The sequence below is a fragment of the Stegodyphus dumicola genome, chromosome 10, assembly GCF_044657685.1.
Source record: "Stegodyphus dumicola isolate Sdum_Otavi_A_Nest chromosome 10, ASM4465768v1".
NCBI lineage: Eukaryota > Metazoa > Arthropoda > Arachnida > Araneae > Eresidae > Stegodyphus > Stegodyphus dumicola.
The window spans coordinates 116463550-116479366 of NC_140777.1; the positions used below are offsets into that span (position 1 = coordinate 116463550).

Sequence of the window (15817 nt, forward strand, 5' to 3'; positions counted from 1 at the left end):
CGTACGCTCTTGTGAGCTTCGTCGGTTCTTCTCAGTGTCATCTCTGCAGCCTATCCAGTATCCAGACAAAAATAAAACATTTGGGTAACTTTATTAAAATTTGATGCTCTAATAATTTCATAGTTTTCTAATTGCCATTACTCCCAATAAATATATTTTAATTTTCTTTTCAATGAAGTGTATTGTAAATGATTTGCTAAATTATGACCAACATTTAAGCATAATAATGACAATAATTTACAACATGAGGTAATGCTTTTAGTAATTAATACTCTTGATTTAGTAATCATAAAATGTTAATAACATTTGTTAAAGAACTGAATTATGACCACAGTAACCCAAAAAATGTATGCATAAGATTATACTTTTTAGTGTCGCGATAATTTGATTAGGAATGGTAATAAGGAAAAAACATTTTACGTATTGAATTAATGTATAGTGCCAGGAATCTATAGCTCGGAACGTCACGTGAAAAACTGTTTATTATGAGAATTTCATTAACTTCGTATTAACACTGGAATTGATTACAATTTCTGTAAAAATTCCTGCACAGTCCGATAAATATTTTACTTCATGGAATCTATTTTTCAGTCCTAATACTGATGCTGAAACATTCTCGATCATATCACACATTCGAAAATACAGATAAATAGAAATTATGTCACAAATCTGTTATCCTCCGTAAAATTAATAATATTGACCAGGATAAAAAGGAATATAAAGAGAAAATTTGCTCTGAGTGAGTCATTACTAATTATTATTCCAATTCTGACGAAAGAAATACCTGCCGATAATTTCTCATCTCCGGTGAAGCACATTGAAAAAAAAAAAGTAAGGAGGTGGATATAATTTCTCTTTCATGTATTCTACAAGAATTTAGCATAGACATTAAGGGCCACAACCACTGGAAGTTATCAAAGTCTCTTACTTAGCTGACGTTTTAAGAAAATTCACTTCTTTATTCTTTATTCGAAAAAATGCGACGAGCACGGCAGTCCAAGGATGAAGAAAGACTCAAAGCGCGGACTTCCCTACTTTGATTCTCCAATCGAAGTGGTAAAACTAATCAACAAACTAATCAACCGAAGTGGTAAAACTAATCAAAAGTTTCTGATCCTCGTAGTATGACGCTGATTACGATGAAATGCGGAGCTCAAATGTTAGGCTTGTCCTCACAATACCGTGATGTGATTTCATAACGGGAGCGTATTTATGTTTATGTGTGTGTATTTATGTTACAATATAATACATATATATTCTAATATTCTGTTTAGCTGCGAATAAAATTGTAAAGAAGCTAAAAGATTGCACTCTGCTTGAAAGAGCCAAAGGTGTCCTTGAAGTCGAAATGTTGGACAAGAAAGCACCAGTAGAATGGTTCAAAAATGGAGAACCAATTATACCAACAGACAGGTATATTTACAATTTTTATTTACACATTATGTAAAGGTTTTAAACTTTAATGGTCAACTGCTTGTCTTATTATTAACATTTCATCAATTTCGCAATCTTCATCAAGCAAAACGAGTAATCGATCAAATTGCTTAGACTTTGTGATAATAATTGCTTATTACTATTCCTTGCATGCATACGGTAACTGTTATTAAAGCTGAATCTGAATTTGTAATAAAAATAGAAACTAAGAATTTTTTTTTACTTGTAATTAGCTATACATATTATATACTTTGACTATAATCAGTGAATATAGCTGGGGTAAAATGCATAACTTGCTGTTCTGATCATATTTTCGCTACATCTCATATGTGCTATACATATGCGGTACAAAGTCCGAAATCCAGCCGTTCAAAGTCCAGACAACTAGCCAAAATAATAAATAAATAAATGAAAAAAAAAATCCCCCACTCTCTGTAAGGCTGATACGGCGTTACAGATTTTTCAGTTATAAGATGCTGTAAGTCTGAGAAAGGAGTAATATAAGAAAAAAGAAGTCAGATGTTCCGTAAATGTGATTTTTCTCCGGACTAATTGAGATTCTTGTATGTCACTTTTAAACACCTGCTGACACACCATGGCCAATAACAATGCACTGATTGAAATTGTATTGATGTTAGCCAAGGAGTGGTCCTTAAGTGGTTGTAGAGAGGAAGGAAGGGGTCGCCCGTTGCAGTCTCTACGGGTCCTAAATTCTGCTGCCCTAAATTCTAAAAATTTTGCCACCCCTAAATTCTACTGCTCAGTGCCTATCCTAAATTAAAAAAGTTTAGCCATCCTTAAGTTTTGCTGCTTGGGCCGAAGACCAAGGCGTATTGGTTACGGAGTACTTTGTAAAAAAAATTACAATAATCTCCACACCATCGAATAAAACTTAAATAAATATGACAGAAGCATTAGCTAAGAAGCGAGAAGAAAGTTGTCCCCAGGGTACAACCTTAAGCGATCACTCACAGAGCAGCAATTAATCTCCCGTGGCGAGGCACGCGTCAGGAGTCGAAAGTCGAAAGTGGACTAACAATTGGCACGAGAGCAGCAAACCCGTCTTCCCGAAAGGGTAAGTTTCTCATAACCTGCGGTTTTCGCTTAATGGTTTGTTCGGTGGTCGTTGCTACCTGGTACTCTTTTAAATTCAAAAATTTTGCCGCCCCTAAATTCTGACACACAATTAACACGACAGCATTTCTACCTACTCTGGCCCTATGGGAAGGAGAATTAGCATTTTTCTATTTGGCTTGAACAATAAGCTAAGTGCCAGTGTTACCATGTCTACATGTCTTCTTATTACATTTAAATTAATGATTTAAAATTCGGAAATTTTGGATACCCGGAATCGCGGAAGTCCCAACGGTTCCGAATGTTGAACTTTGTTCTGTAATCTTTAATCAGTATATTAATTTTTACAAGAAATGTCTATTGTTTCTATTGTACGAATATGAAAACTATTTGAAGATGATTGCCATATGATCCAATATTGCGTAAAAATGCACATTTTAATACTCATAAATGTAATGAATAAAATCCATTAATGATTATAAATTAGCCCTTTATTTGTCATTATTGCTTAGAAGCTTGCGTTTCGTAAGACTTTTAAGTGAAATCTGCAGATCGAAAAATCTCTTATTTGACACTGTTGTTTTGGTTAGGTAAAATAGTTGTTATATTGTAGTTATATAAAACAGTAAGTTACGTAACTGTCGTCCTCTTTCCACGGGCTACCACTTAGTCGCACATACTATACGCAACCTTGGAAGAGTTTTGAACCCAAATAAGAATTTAAAGCCAAGTGCTAATATAGCCTTACAGATTTTTCAGTTATAAGATGCTTTAAATGTAATTTAATTATCTGTTTTGTGCCTAAAAGAAACTAATTTACGGCATTTCATAATAAAAAATAAAACTTGTGACCAAATGTTTTTACAGTAAGAGTAAAGCTTCTTAAAAGCAATGTTCTATGCTTTTAAACATAAATAAAAGTTAGTATTTATGAACAGGTATATATATTTATGAACTGTACATGCTTAATATTTTCCTATAACTTTTTAACCATTTGCCATTTACAAATTTGTATGCATTTTCTCATTTAATTATTTTGTATTATCTTTCCAAGAATAGATCATTTGTTAGCTCAGGTAAATTGAAATTCTCAAAAAATGCAAATGGACAAAATAACGGAAATTTCTTATTTTCATGTTTACAGAGTTGTAGCCTTTAATATTTTTTATCATTCTATACGTTTAGATGAGCAAATTGATATATATATATCTTAAATTACATAAATAAATCTACTATTTCTAAAGACAAAGGAAAAAATCTTTGATAAAAAAATATAATCTTAAAAATGTAATGAAAATAATAATAAAAACCCAAATGTTTTCACGAAGTAATTAAGTTGAACCGAAAAGGAAGGCAGCTTGCTATAAAGATTTTTTAAAAATAAGCCTTAAGCCAAAATATTTTACAAATGCAGAACATTTTATTTTGTTAACTTTATCTGTTTGTAAATAAGGGGCAATGTTAAACTAAAGAGTCAACAATTCATAGCTTACACTATGTAAAGCTGAATCTAACATTCCCAACAGGAAAAAGTACTATTATTATTTCATTGTTAATGGGTGCTAAAAATTAGTTATTAATTTTCAATGCTTTGCAAACAATATGTTTAGGTCATATTGTAATTAAATCCATTTATGCTGAAGATTGATATTTAAGCTGACGATTATTATTTTGATTGCGAGACTAACTTTTCTACAAATCAGCCATTTTTATTAATGAATAATTGTTAAGGTATTAATAAAATTTAAATAAGCATTTTTTGTAATTTTCCATTTTTCCTGTGATTTGATTAATTTAGGTTTTTCAACATATAATCATTAGAAACATGAACATTTCTCTGAGGTCATGGTAGCAGTTACCATCAAAGTGATAAAATTGTCTTTAACACTGAATTGGATATTCTATCGAATTTATCATATAAATATAAAATTAATATAAAGCAGTTATTTTTAAAACAATATCTGGGGAGATAACATTTTTAAAAAATTAATTGTTTTTTGTTACGTCTGGCACCTAAATAGAAAATGTCTTTTATAAACTATAAAACAGTATTATGTACATGTTTATTTTTAAGATTCATAAATTATTTTTCAGAGTTAAAAATCTATCAGGTAGATATTGCTTGAATCTTACCATGGCAGTCTAACCATCCTTCCATCATAGCTTCTTAAATGACCGCTGAAAAATAAATATACGTTTCTAAGAAATTCTCTGAAGTGAAACTTCAGACAATGCAGTATTCAAAAGATTATAGTTGTATGTATAACATAATGTAAAATCATTTAATATTAAAAGTTAGCTTACACAGCTTCTGTTTTTTTATAGGGTTCATATCAAAATGTATGATGATGGCAAACACCACCTTATTTTCACCACACTGCAAATGGACGATGCTGGAGAATACACGTGCCAAGCAAAAGATCTAAAAACATCGTGCAAGCTGACTGTTGAACAAGGTAATATTGTTTATTCATGAGGTTTCCCCCCTTTCATTCGTTTACTATTATCGAATTTGTAGATTGAAAAACTTCATAGTTTTTCAAATCGCAGAATCAAAGAAAATATTTATATATTTGTTGAAGGTAACTAATTCGAAAGAAAATTATCAAAAAACAACTAAAGATGGGGTACTTGCGTCCATATTAGTCAATAAATACACAATATGGAAAAGCAACTGAGGGCAAGCGGTGAAAAAAAGGATAGGTTTCTCACATCAAACTATCACTTAGTCAGAAATATATAGCAAATATATAGTTTTGAAGCTTAGTAAAACTGATTTTAGTTTCCTTTTCTGTATTTCAAACATTTTCAAATTATTAGTCAGATTAAATTACAGCCATCATTAAAACGTCTGGATGAGTTAGTGCAGTTTTCGTAGCTTTAATATTAATTTTGACGGAGAATTAAACGCTGAACTTCTGAATTAATAATGGAGTTTGATTACAGTTTTAAACCGGAAACAATGATCAGTTGATCAAAGATTTTATTTTAGAGCCATTTAAACCAACAAATTAATGAATTGGACTTATACACTTCATTAATTTGAAAAATTGTACCAAATTCTTTTTCGAAACCTAACTGTTACGAAATCAGTTTCATTTCGTATTTCAAACTTTCCTATTATGACTGCGTCCAAATCAGGTACACCTATGTTGGATAGAGCAAATAAGAAAATTTGTAACGTGTAGTTATAACGATCTTTAACCGCCCTTCTCCTCAGGCATTGCTAGCTGATTGATGGTTTAAATCGAGATTACAATAATAACTCGCAGACGTCTAGTACCTTGTGCCAATTGTCACAGATTCTCTCAAATAATATACTTAATGGAAAAAACTACTAAATCCATATATTTTTGCCATTTGAGTAGGATTTTATGTGAAAAATCGGACTAACTTTGTCCCGCAACATGGGAAGAAAGTCCAAACAAAAATTTATGTAACGGGAACTGCTTGATAGGCTGCATCTAAGAAACCATAAAAGGTTCTAATTACTTCAGCAGAAAGAGTTAAATATTATAAGGAAGCGAAAATGAATGGCTGTTTTCTACTGACCAAAGATCAGTGCGCCCGCGTTTTGGCTAAATCATTGTGATGAAACAACCGCCAACGACACACCAATGGAATTTCTCAGAAGCGAGAGGGACATCATACTGATAGATTTGCCTGTAGTATCTGATGTATTATACCAGCTAGCTCTACTGGACAAAAAGATAATTTCTTTAAACATTGGATTATTTATTAGCTGCACCCTTTTCATACTGATTATTTACTGGCAACTTTTTATCTAGAAATGCTGTACCTGGAATATTGCAAATATAAAAAATTATCCAAAATGTTTCCTTTCTCCTTCTGAGCTTAAATATCTTTCTGGCTCTCATATTTTAGAAATACCTGATTTAAATACGTACTAAATCTTATAACTGCGTTTAATCAAAACATCATCATCATTAAGGATACTATCGGTATCATAACCCTGTTCGATAGGGGTTGCTGAAAGCGGCGTGTGTTAATGAATCTTCATTTAAAGTAGGATATTTGGGATAGTTGATGATGCGTAATGGCACATTTCTAAAATAATCGCTCCGAAAATTCTTTTTTGTGATAAGGGGGTACTACTTTCGAATGCGGTTCTATTGATCTTTTTAGATCCAAACTAGACGTATTTATGGGTAAAGTCTTGTCACAGTCCAGATGCCATGTTATAAATCCTAGTGTTCACAAATCTATGGTCAAGAATATTTTCACTTATCTCTCATTACTGATTCATCATGTATTTGTCTAAATTTAGGAACGGCGAAACTAAGCAGCTAAGAGATCATCATCGTTATCGGAGTTTGGGTACAAAAGAAATGTATGAAAATAATTTTAAAATCTTTGAAAATTTACAAAATCTGCTTATTAATAAATATGTGCGTTCTGATATTAGTAAAAAACCTAACTTATAATTACAAATACGAAAATAAAATTAGCAAGGAGATAGTTCAAGTTTTAGAAAAGTTCATAATTTGTTTTCATGAATTCATGTTAATGATTATGTCAGATTGAGATGGTCTGAAATGCATTTTTCAAAAGATTTTTCTTCTGTTTTCGTTTTTTCCACACTGATAGATTTGAGTAAAAGATAAATATAATGTTCAAATGTTCTGCAATTTTCTAAGTAACCATTCATTTTGTACCGAAGAAAAATATTAACATTTGATTTTCTTTTCAGCTGAAAGAGCTCCTGTTATAAAGCTGGAAAAGTTCGATTTTGTGGGAGATGCAGGAAAGCCATATACCATCGAAGTTCCGTATGAAAGTAAGTAAACTAGAAAATGATTTGCAGTGTAAATTATTTTGACGTTTTTAAACTAATTTCTAGTCAATTTTTGTGCTTTTAAATACTCTGATGTGTGTCAGTTTTAATATTTCCCACTTCAAAACATTTAATTAGTTTAACTTTCAAGTTATAATAATTAATATTATAAATTGTTTGATTACAGAAAGAAGTCTGTAAACGTTTATAATGAGCTAAAAATAAACCCGTTTTTTATTACAAATAAAATGTAAATGTAATTCATGTTTAGAGATGATGGAAAGCGAAAGAATGCTTGTTCATTTATAAAAAAATAATAAAATTATAATGTTTGTTACTACCTTAGTAAAATAAAAGTACATTAAAAAAAAGAAGAAATGAAACGAATGAAAAAGCGCTCATATAGCTGTGATCTTTCAAAGATATTTATGCATAGAAGCTGATTCATCCGTACTGTTCTTATATGCTATGTTGAAATACATTCTTTCTATTATACTAAATTAAAGTCGTAACTAGCGGTATACTATCAAATTATAATACGAAATAGTGATATTAATAAAATATGTTAATTATCACATTCCTATATATAGTAAGTCAAGTAGACAAACAAGATAATGTAATTTTATTCAAATCAATTTTGTTATTAATTTGCAATTTTAGTAATTGTTTGGGTACTTTGAAAAATATCGTATTACATATGTTGCAAATAGCTGCAAGAAAGAAAAAAATCACCTGATTCCTAAATAGAAAATGTTCATGTAACTTTTGATGCATCAAGTTACTTTTATAGATGCTTTCAAAACTTCAGCGATTTTAAACATTTAAACGCAAAATGCAAAAAATTCTGCAATGTAAATTATGTTTCTTTCAGAGTTTTATTCTACAATTCCGTAGCCATTAAATTCATAATGCATTTAGTTCCAATTGTAAAATGTTAAAATGTATAAATTCATACAAAGGACGGGAATAGTGGATGTAATGAAACAAAATAATCTAAACAGCAAGGTAAAATAACAATAAAATACAAACCCGAACAGTAAAAAAGCAAAGGAAATCTGCAGATAAAGGTTTTATTGTTGGGTATCTGCAGAAACTTTGTGTGAGCATCTTGTGTGGTCTGCTTTTGTGGGTGTAACTGACATATTTACGAGAACTTAACACTCTTTTCGCTGTAATTCTTTGATTTCCTATCCTAGCTATGTTTTCTCCTGGAGAAAACCTCCAGCAGCACATAAAGACAATGATTTATTTCCTGTAAAAGTTAGCGAAAGAGACCATGGTGTTTTTTTTTAATAAACAAATATGTAATAATAATGGAACGAACTGTTAAGTCTACATTTACTTCCGGTTCTAAAAAAGATGCTGAAACTTTGGATGTGTCCCCTTCGCTTGATTTTCTTGCTGTTGGCCCTAGCGCATGGCAATGGTGACAGCTATACGAAGGGTGTCAGAATTTTATTAGCATGATCAAAAATACTAAGACGAGTGTTCCAACAGAACAAGAAAAAGCAAATTAAAATAGTGGGCGTGATAAATAAATTTTAAGAAGAAAACAGGCTAGTGTCTATTGATATGCACAAAGTTCCATTTTCTTGAAATTAATGCTAAATTCATATTGAGTTACACATGATTTTACCCACTTAGAATTTCAGTCATCTAACTTTTATTTCTTATTAGAATGGATTTGCTATTAATAATGGCCTTATTATATTATTAGTGTATTGATTAATTAGATCCTATTATTAATGTCTCTAACTCATTCCTCTTCGACAGAAATTAAATAGTATAGATTTTTGCAACAGGTAAACTACCGCCTGTGAACCAAAATCAGAATCAATGAAACTAATAATATTATTATATTATACCACGCGAAAACATAATTAAATAATAATAGTAGTACATAATTAAACAAATAAATAAATGCAAAGAAATTATACGTATTTAATTTTATTACATTACCAGATTATCATGTTAAATTATATAACATTACCAAAAGAATGCTTTAATATAGTCCTGAGAAGGACCATTTAGATCCATGTATGTGAGAAACCGATTTGTCTGATAGTATACTTGGAATGGCTTACGTTTTCATGTCATATTCGGATATATTTTATGCTGCCCACTGGCATAAACTTTTCTTCTAATAACTTTCTTCATTTCACCACTATACTTACCACATCCTGGTAAATTATATATATTACTTAATAAACATTGAATAGATACTGTATGCAGATTTCTCAATTGCAGTTATACAGTTCTGCTCTAATTTTGATGGTACTGATTACAATTAGCAAATTGACAGATCTCACTTTCACTAATTTCTTTTGCAGGATTTGTGTGAGGTCTTAGCGATAATGCGTTCAGTAATCCCGACATAAAATGGCTGAAGAAGGAAATCTATTATCTCCAGAAGTTCCTAGCCCGTAAAGCTAAACTTTTCCCCGTATTTTGTTGGAACGGCATTTTACATCTAGACAACAAGTTACTCGTTTATAAAACCATACTACGCCCCATGCTCAGTTCTGCCGGCCCTTTATGGGCATACTCTTGCAAAATTAACCGGAAGGAACTTCAGACTGAGCTAAATTGCATCCTGAGAAAAATCGCCTGTTGCCCGTGTTTTTTTAAGAATAATGCAATCTATGAAGAATTGGGCATAGCAACAATTTCGTGCCTACTTCCATAAACTGGCACACAACTTCCATTTGAATCTTATCAACTCAAACAATAGTCTCTTTTCTATGTATAATTATGATGACAAATCTCGTTACTATGCGAAGCGACGAATGGCCATCTTAAGTAATAATTTGTAGATAATTCATTATGTTCCTATGTTTTTTTCCTGCACTAACAAATTATGTACCATTTCTTATTGCTTCTGAATTAATGTATTGTGAATGTTGTATAAAAATTATTCCACTTGCTTGTGTAACACCTATGTGCTTTGATCAGAACTTTTAGCTTATTCCCTAAGAACATTTACTCGTAACCTCATGTCATCAGCTGACCATCACCTGTTAAATTTATGCCCTCGACGATGTCCTTATATTTCAATTCTCAAGTAACGCTTTACCATTAACAATTAATCGGATTATACAATATTTCGTAATAATCAATGAGTTTTGGTGGAGGTTGAACCTCGTGTTCGAGCCCTATGATTTATACACATAAAGCCATCGTCTACTGTCTAGGTCACCTATTGCAAAAATACCAATTAATTTTCGTATTTAATAATAATTCAAATTACAAGTATGAAAATTACATTTTATGCTGCTTTACAAAACACTTAATTGTAATTCAAATTAATTATTCAAATACTTATTTATACAATGATTAACTATATAATTAGCTAAATAATTTAGTTACTTTACCCAACATTTACCTGCAATTTTAGTACTTAATTTTACGTTATTCTACCTAATATTTTAATGCGAATAATTTGCTTTTACAGTCATTGGTACGAGGACATCAAAAGCTGTTGCAAAATTACTACGCAATGGCCAAGCTGTAACGCCCAAAGAAGTCGACATAGTTGTAAAGGATGAAAAGGTACTTATAACATTCCGGAAAGCACTGCGAGGGCAAACTGGAAAATACCATTTCAGTTTGTCGAATTCCCAAGGAGAAGCTGAGTGTGAACTTGATGTCAATATTCAAGGTAAGCAGATAAATTCTTATTGTAATTGAAAAATAACCACTGCTGAAAATGATTAATAGAGAATCATCTTTTCTTTGAAATTTAAACTTCAATATCATTGCAAAAAAAAAAAAAAAAAAAAAAAAAAAAAAAAATCCAAAAATGTATTAATCGGAAATATCGAAATACTAGTCTGTGTGAATTATAAATTTTCCTTAAATTCTTTGTACGCAACAGAAACTGGAAAATGTTTTTAATAACCAATTTAATAGAGTATTTCTCTAAATTTATGTCGCGTAAATTTTTCCCCGTGTAATATTTTTCCCTTTTTTCCGTGTTTTCATTTAAAACGGGGTGCACCTTAGGAGCGTTGACATGTCACAATTTGCAGATTTTTCTGAATTACGTTTTCTTCCTCAATTAAATATTAAGGATTACTAATTTCACCAAGAATAGTATTTATGTTATTAAACCGGAGTTCATTATTAAAAAATACTTGTTATATATTTTTATAATTTTTTTAGAGTTTGAAACTAATCATTTTCCCCGTTTTATATAATTTATTAATTAGGAGTATTATTTTAACGTAACTTTTGATCTTTCAGTTAGAATTATTTGTTATAAAAGTAACATTCGCTTGAGTGTTCATTCACTTGTACGGAATAATTTTATACAAGATCTAGGTTCACTTGTACATTATATTAACACATCATTTGAAAGATTTATTTCGAAACACTTACGAATGTCTTTATACACTACATAATCAGCATCGGCCCACTTCGTTATGGCGGTTACGGGCGCTATGTGGACAATGGCTACGCTCACGTGTCCTGCTGCTTGTTTGCTTCACCATCTACTAAGTATAGAAGGAAAGCGCTACGCTACGGAGCCCGCGTTGTTGGAAATGGTAAATCATCTTGTGGTGCGATCATAAGTCTACTTCGCGTCAGTTACACACCTTGACTGATGTCGCTAAATAGGTGAAGAGCCGTCGTGTATCGTATGCATTCTGATAGCAGTTCCGGATATTTGAACTGTTTCATTGTACGAGCGTACGAACTGTTCATCGGGATCGCTGCAAGCTTATAAACTGCCCTCAAATGTACACTAATTTCAAGAACAAACCATAATTATTTCATAAATACACTTTTAGTTTTAAATGCAGATAATTTCCTTTTTAATGAAAGTTTAATTCAATTCACTGTTTGTTTACGAAAAACTTATGAAAAAAACTCGAAAGTAAATTCTCCCTCTTCTCACAAAAAAGAATAGGTGAAAAGAAAAATAATGCTTAGTATTTTAAGCTATAAGTGCATAAAGTGTGATTTTAGTTATGTAAGATTTTCCAGATTTAGACCATTTTAAAAACGCGCTTTAAAATGTTGCGTCAAGGCACATTAGTCTTATGTCTGAAGAGTGGAAACAAAGAAATCATTTATTACACAACATTATTGGTCTGAAAATTACAAATTCAGTTTTGCTTCTGCCGAAATCATCCAAGAAACTTCCTCAGACGGTAAATTAGTTTTTCTAATATACCATCTGAGAGCACTCATTAATATAGAGAAATTTATCTTATAAATCTATCTGCATTAGTCAATGATTTGAATTCTAATCCGTATTCCCCACCATTTTATAATAAATTAGCTTTTAATCTGATTTTATTTTTCAACCGTAGATGGCACCATTGCCTTGGATTCTTGCCGTTCTTTTTCGTTTTATGACAGAGGATTGTACTGTTTAGCAGCTCATCAGTTCTTGAAAATGTTTTTGTCTGTATTTCTATTTGTGATACTTGTTTTCAATTTAGCTACAGTTGAGACAGGCAGCAGAGTACTACCATTTAAAGTGCATCTGCTAAAATAAATCTGAGTACCAAATAGCAGTTTATATATAGTCAGAACAAACACTTCAGTCATAACCCTTGTTTTATGAAAATATAATATAAAGAGAGAGAGTGAGAGAAAGTATATAATTTTCATTGTAAACTTTTTTATGCTTATTATCTAATGCTTATTATTATTTTATGCTTATTTTATCCAGATGTACCAACACCACCTGAAGGTCCACTAGAAGTATTTGACATTTACAGAGATCGATGCAAATTGAAATGGAAACCTTGCAAGGATACCGGTGGAATGCCTTTGAAACACTATGTAATTGAAAGGCAGGATCTGGGTGCCAGAGGAGGATGGGCCGAAGTAGCTACCACTGAAGACACTAAATTTGATGTGACTGATCTTACGCCGAAGAAGGAATATAAATTCAGAGTAAGAGCGGTTAATGAGAAAGGATCATCACAACCTCTTGTGGCACCAAAGAATACATTTGCCAAAGATCCTTATGGTAAGCAATAAAACGTGGTGTATATAAAACTCAAAACTTGTTTAAAAATTACTTGATTAATTTTTTCTATAAAGAGGAAATCTAATTGTTTTTGCATGTAGAAATATTTATAACTACTCATGCAATGTGCAGTATGCATTACCTTTTTATGAAAATGTGAACAAAATTAGTCAATATTCCTCAATATGATCACCTTTACGTAGCATAAATATAAACGTGTTATAAAAAAATTCAAATTAAATTTTAAAATATTAAATTTTATTTACTGCAAAATAAATATATTACTTAAAATGTTTTATGATGAATAGCGTATAACTTTAAAAATCTTAAGATAAATAGTATATAAATTAAATACGGTAGGCACCGCTTAATGCGATCACGTTTGTCTACGGCTATCTGATAACATTAAAAGAGGAGAAAAAAGTACCTTTGAAAAAAGCAATGGAATTTAACTAATTTAATATAAACATAGCTAATAAAAATTAAAAAAATTTAATTTTAATTCATCAGCGGCAATTTCCGTAATTTCACTGACCCCTAATGTCTTAACATTCTCTAATAATCGTTATCGTTTTTACTTAAAATCAATTTTGAACTTATTTGGAGACTTTACAGTTTAAAAAATAATATTTTGACCATATTAACCGTACTGTTAATCACAATAAGCGATGTACATTCCTTTGTTTCGTATACAAGTGGTCAGAACTTCTGCAATTAGATAACAATACCCGCGATTACTTTAAGCGTCGTCTACTTAGGCCTTATGATCTTATAACAGATAGTATATAACGTAAACTTTAACATAAAGTTTTTATGACATATTAACTTGGAAAAACAGATTATATTGATTATAATTTACTGAAAACTAAACTAATACTCTGTTCTTGAATTAAATCTACCAACCTTTCTTTCTCATAGATGAGCCATCGAAACCTGGTAATGTAGAAATAGAAGACTGGGATGCTGGCAGAGTTGACATAAAATGGCAGAAACCTGAAAGTGATGGAGGAGCACCAATCACGGGATACATTATTGAATATAAAGATAAATTTTCCGGAGAATGGACAACAGGACCTGTGAGTACTTTTTTTACTATACTTAAAGCTACGGAAGAGAAATTTTTGCATAGTAGGAGTTATTCTATATAAATATTATCACACCGAGTGTCCCACTCGAAAGGGGCCCAAGATATTGTCACGTCATTTCGTAAATATTTTACCAATAAATCAAAATAGTTCACTAAATATTTAGCCAAATTTGGGAAGAGGGCAGTCAATGCCATAAGAAAGTTGACACTAGTAACACTGTACTTCACAATGTCTAACCTGTATACAAGCCAGTTTTCCTTAGAAAATTCTTCACGAAGGTATCCATCTCCTTAGGCTGCTATCACACGTCGGTTTGTTTCGGAAGAACAACTGTTTGGAAAAAATTTTCTGCTTTGTCACAACAACCAATCACCATAGATCGTTTTGGGAAAACTGGTTCCTCATTACAAACAAGCTGATAGCTGATTGGTTGAAAACGAACAACTTGCAATTTTTTTGGGAAAGGAAGGAAAGAGTCGCACGTCTTTCTTTTAATAGTAAGCCAGGCAGAAAAATTGTCCGAAACAGTTGTTCGTGTGAAACAAAACGCCGTATGATATGGGCCTTTGGCAAAAAGCCTTCGAGGATTTGTCATAATCACATAAATCAAACCACTGTACTTCACAAACAATGAGGAAGTGTGTCAACGAAAAGTCTCCGCGAGTCGCCTTTTTTTGGCTCTCATGGTACAATGACGCGGTAGCGGTCACCGGATTTGACATCACCTGACTTAAAGAAAGCCTACAAGGGAACAAATACCGTATCCTTTAAGGAATTATGACAGAACATCCGCTATGAAATCCGAGTAATGACACCCGAACTTACCACACGAGGTTCTGGCTTAAATATTCATTTCATAAATTTAGTCACTTTGCGAGTTATTGTATTATTCATTCATTACTTCCCTTTTCAGAAATCTGATATCTGACAGCCAGTTGAACTCTGTCAACAGAGTTCAATTTTAGAATATTTGTCTTAATTTTATGCTTTATGTTTAAGATTTCTTACTGATGTTAAGAACATCTATCGTTCACTTTGTCCATTCTGGTGGCCGTATGTAACGTCGCCAGTTTGTTTATTTGTGAGGACCAGCCCGCCCACGTGACCCTGTGGCTTAATTAGGCTATCCCAGTTATAGATACAAACATAACACAGATACTGAGGTATAATTCTCGCTATTGATGGTTAAATATCCATTTATTGGTGTAATATAATTTTTCTTTCTTGATAAAATCCATAATTTTTCTTGTTAGACTTTTTGACTTGTCAAAACCTGATGAAAGCCATTCCCTGTTAAAAATTCGATTTATGATCAAATATTTTATTATATTTTTTTAAAAGTGAGCAGGTCTTGACGAAGTGTTTATCATCTCCAATTTTATAGCAGCTGCCGAAGTTTTAAATATTAAAGCTTTTTAACTAAGCAAAAAAACAGCAGTTGTA

General features: G+C 31.5%; 1 protein-coding gene across 8 annotated transcripts in view; it reads left to right on the forward strand.

The window, feature by feature from the left end:
* The window catches only part of LOC118198052 (twitchin-like), a 480648-nt gene that overhangs the window by 221990 nt on the left and 242841 nt on the right, over positions 1 to 15817 (forward strand). For all 8 annotated transcript variants that reach the window (XM_085825414.1, XM_085825418.1, XM_085825417.1 and 5 more), the window contains 6 exons: positions 1275 to 1413; positions 4834 to 4964; positions 7220 to 7306; positions 10755 to 10961; positions 12984 to 13286; positions 14205 to 14362. In XM_085825414.1, coding sequence (XP_085681540.1) covers positions 1275 to 1413; positions 4834 to 4964; positions 7220 to 7306; positions 10755 to 10961; positions 12984 to 13286; positions 14205 to 14362 — 1025 coding nt within the window. The remainder of the gene's footprint in view (positions 1 to 1274; positions 1414 to 4833; positions 4965 to 7219; positions 7307 to 10754; positions 10962 to 12983; positions 13287 to 14204; positions 14363 to 15817) is intronic.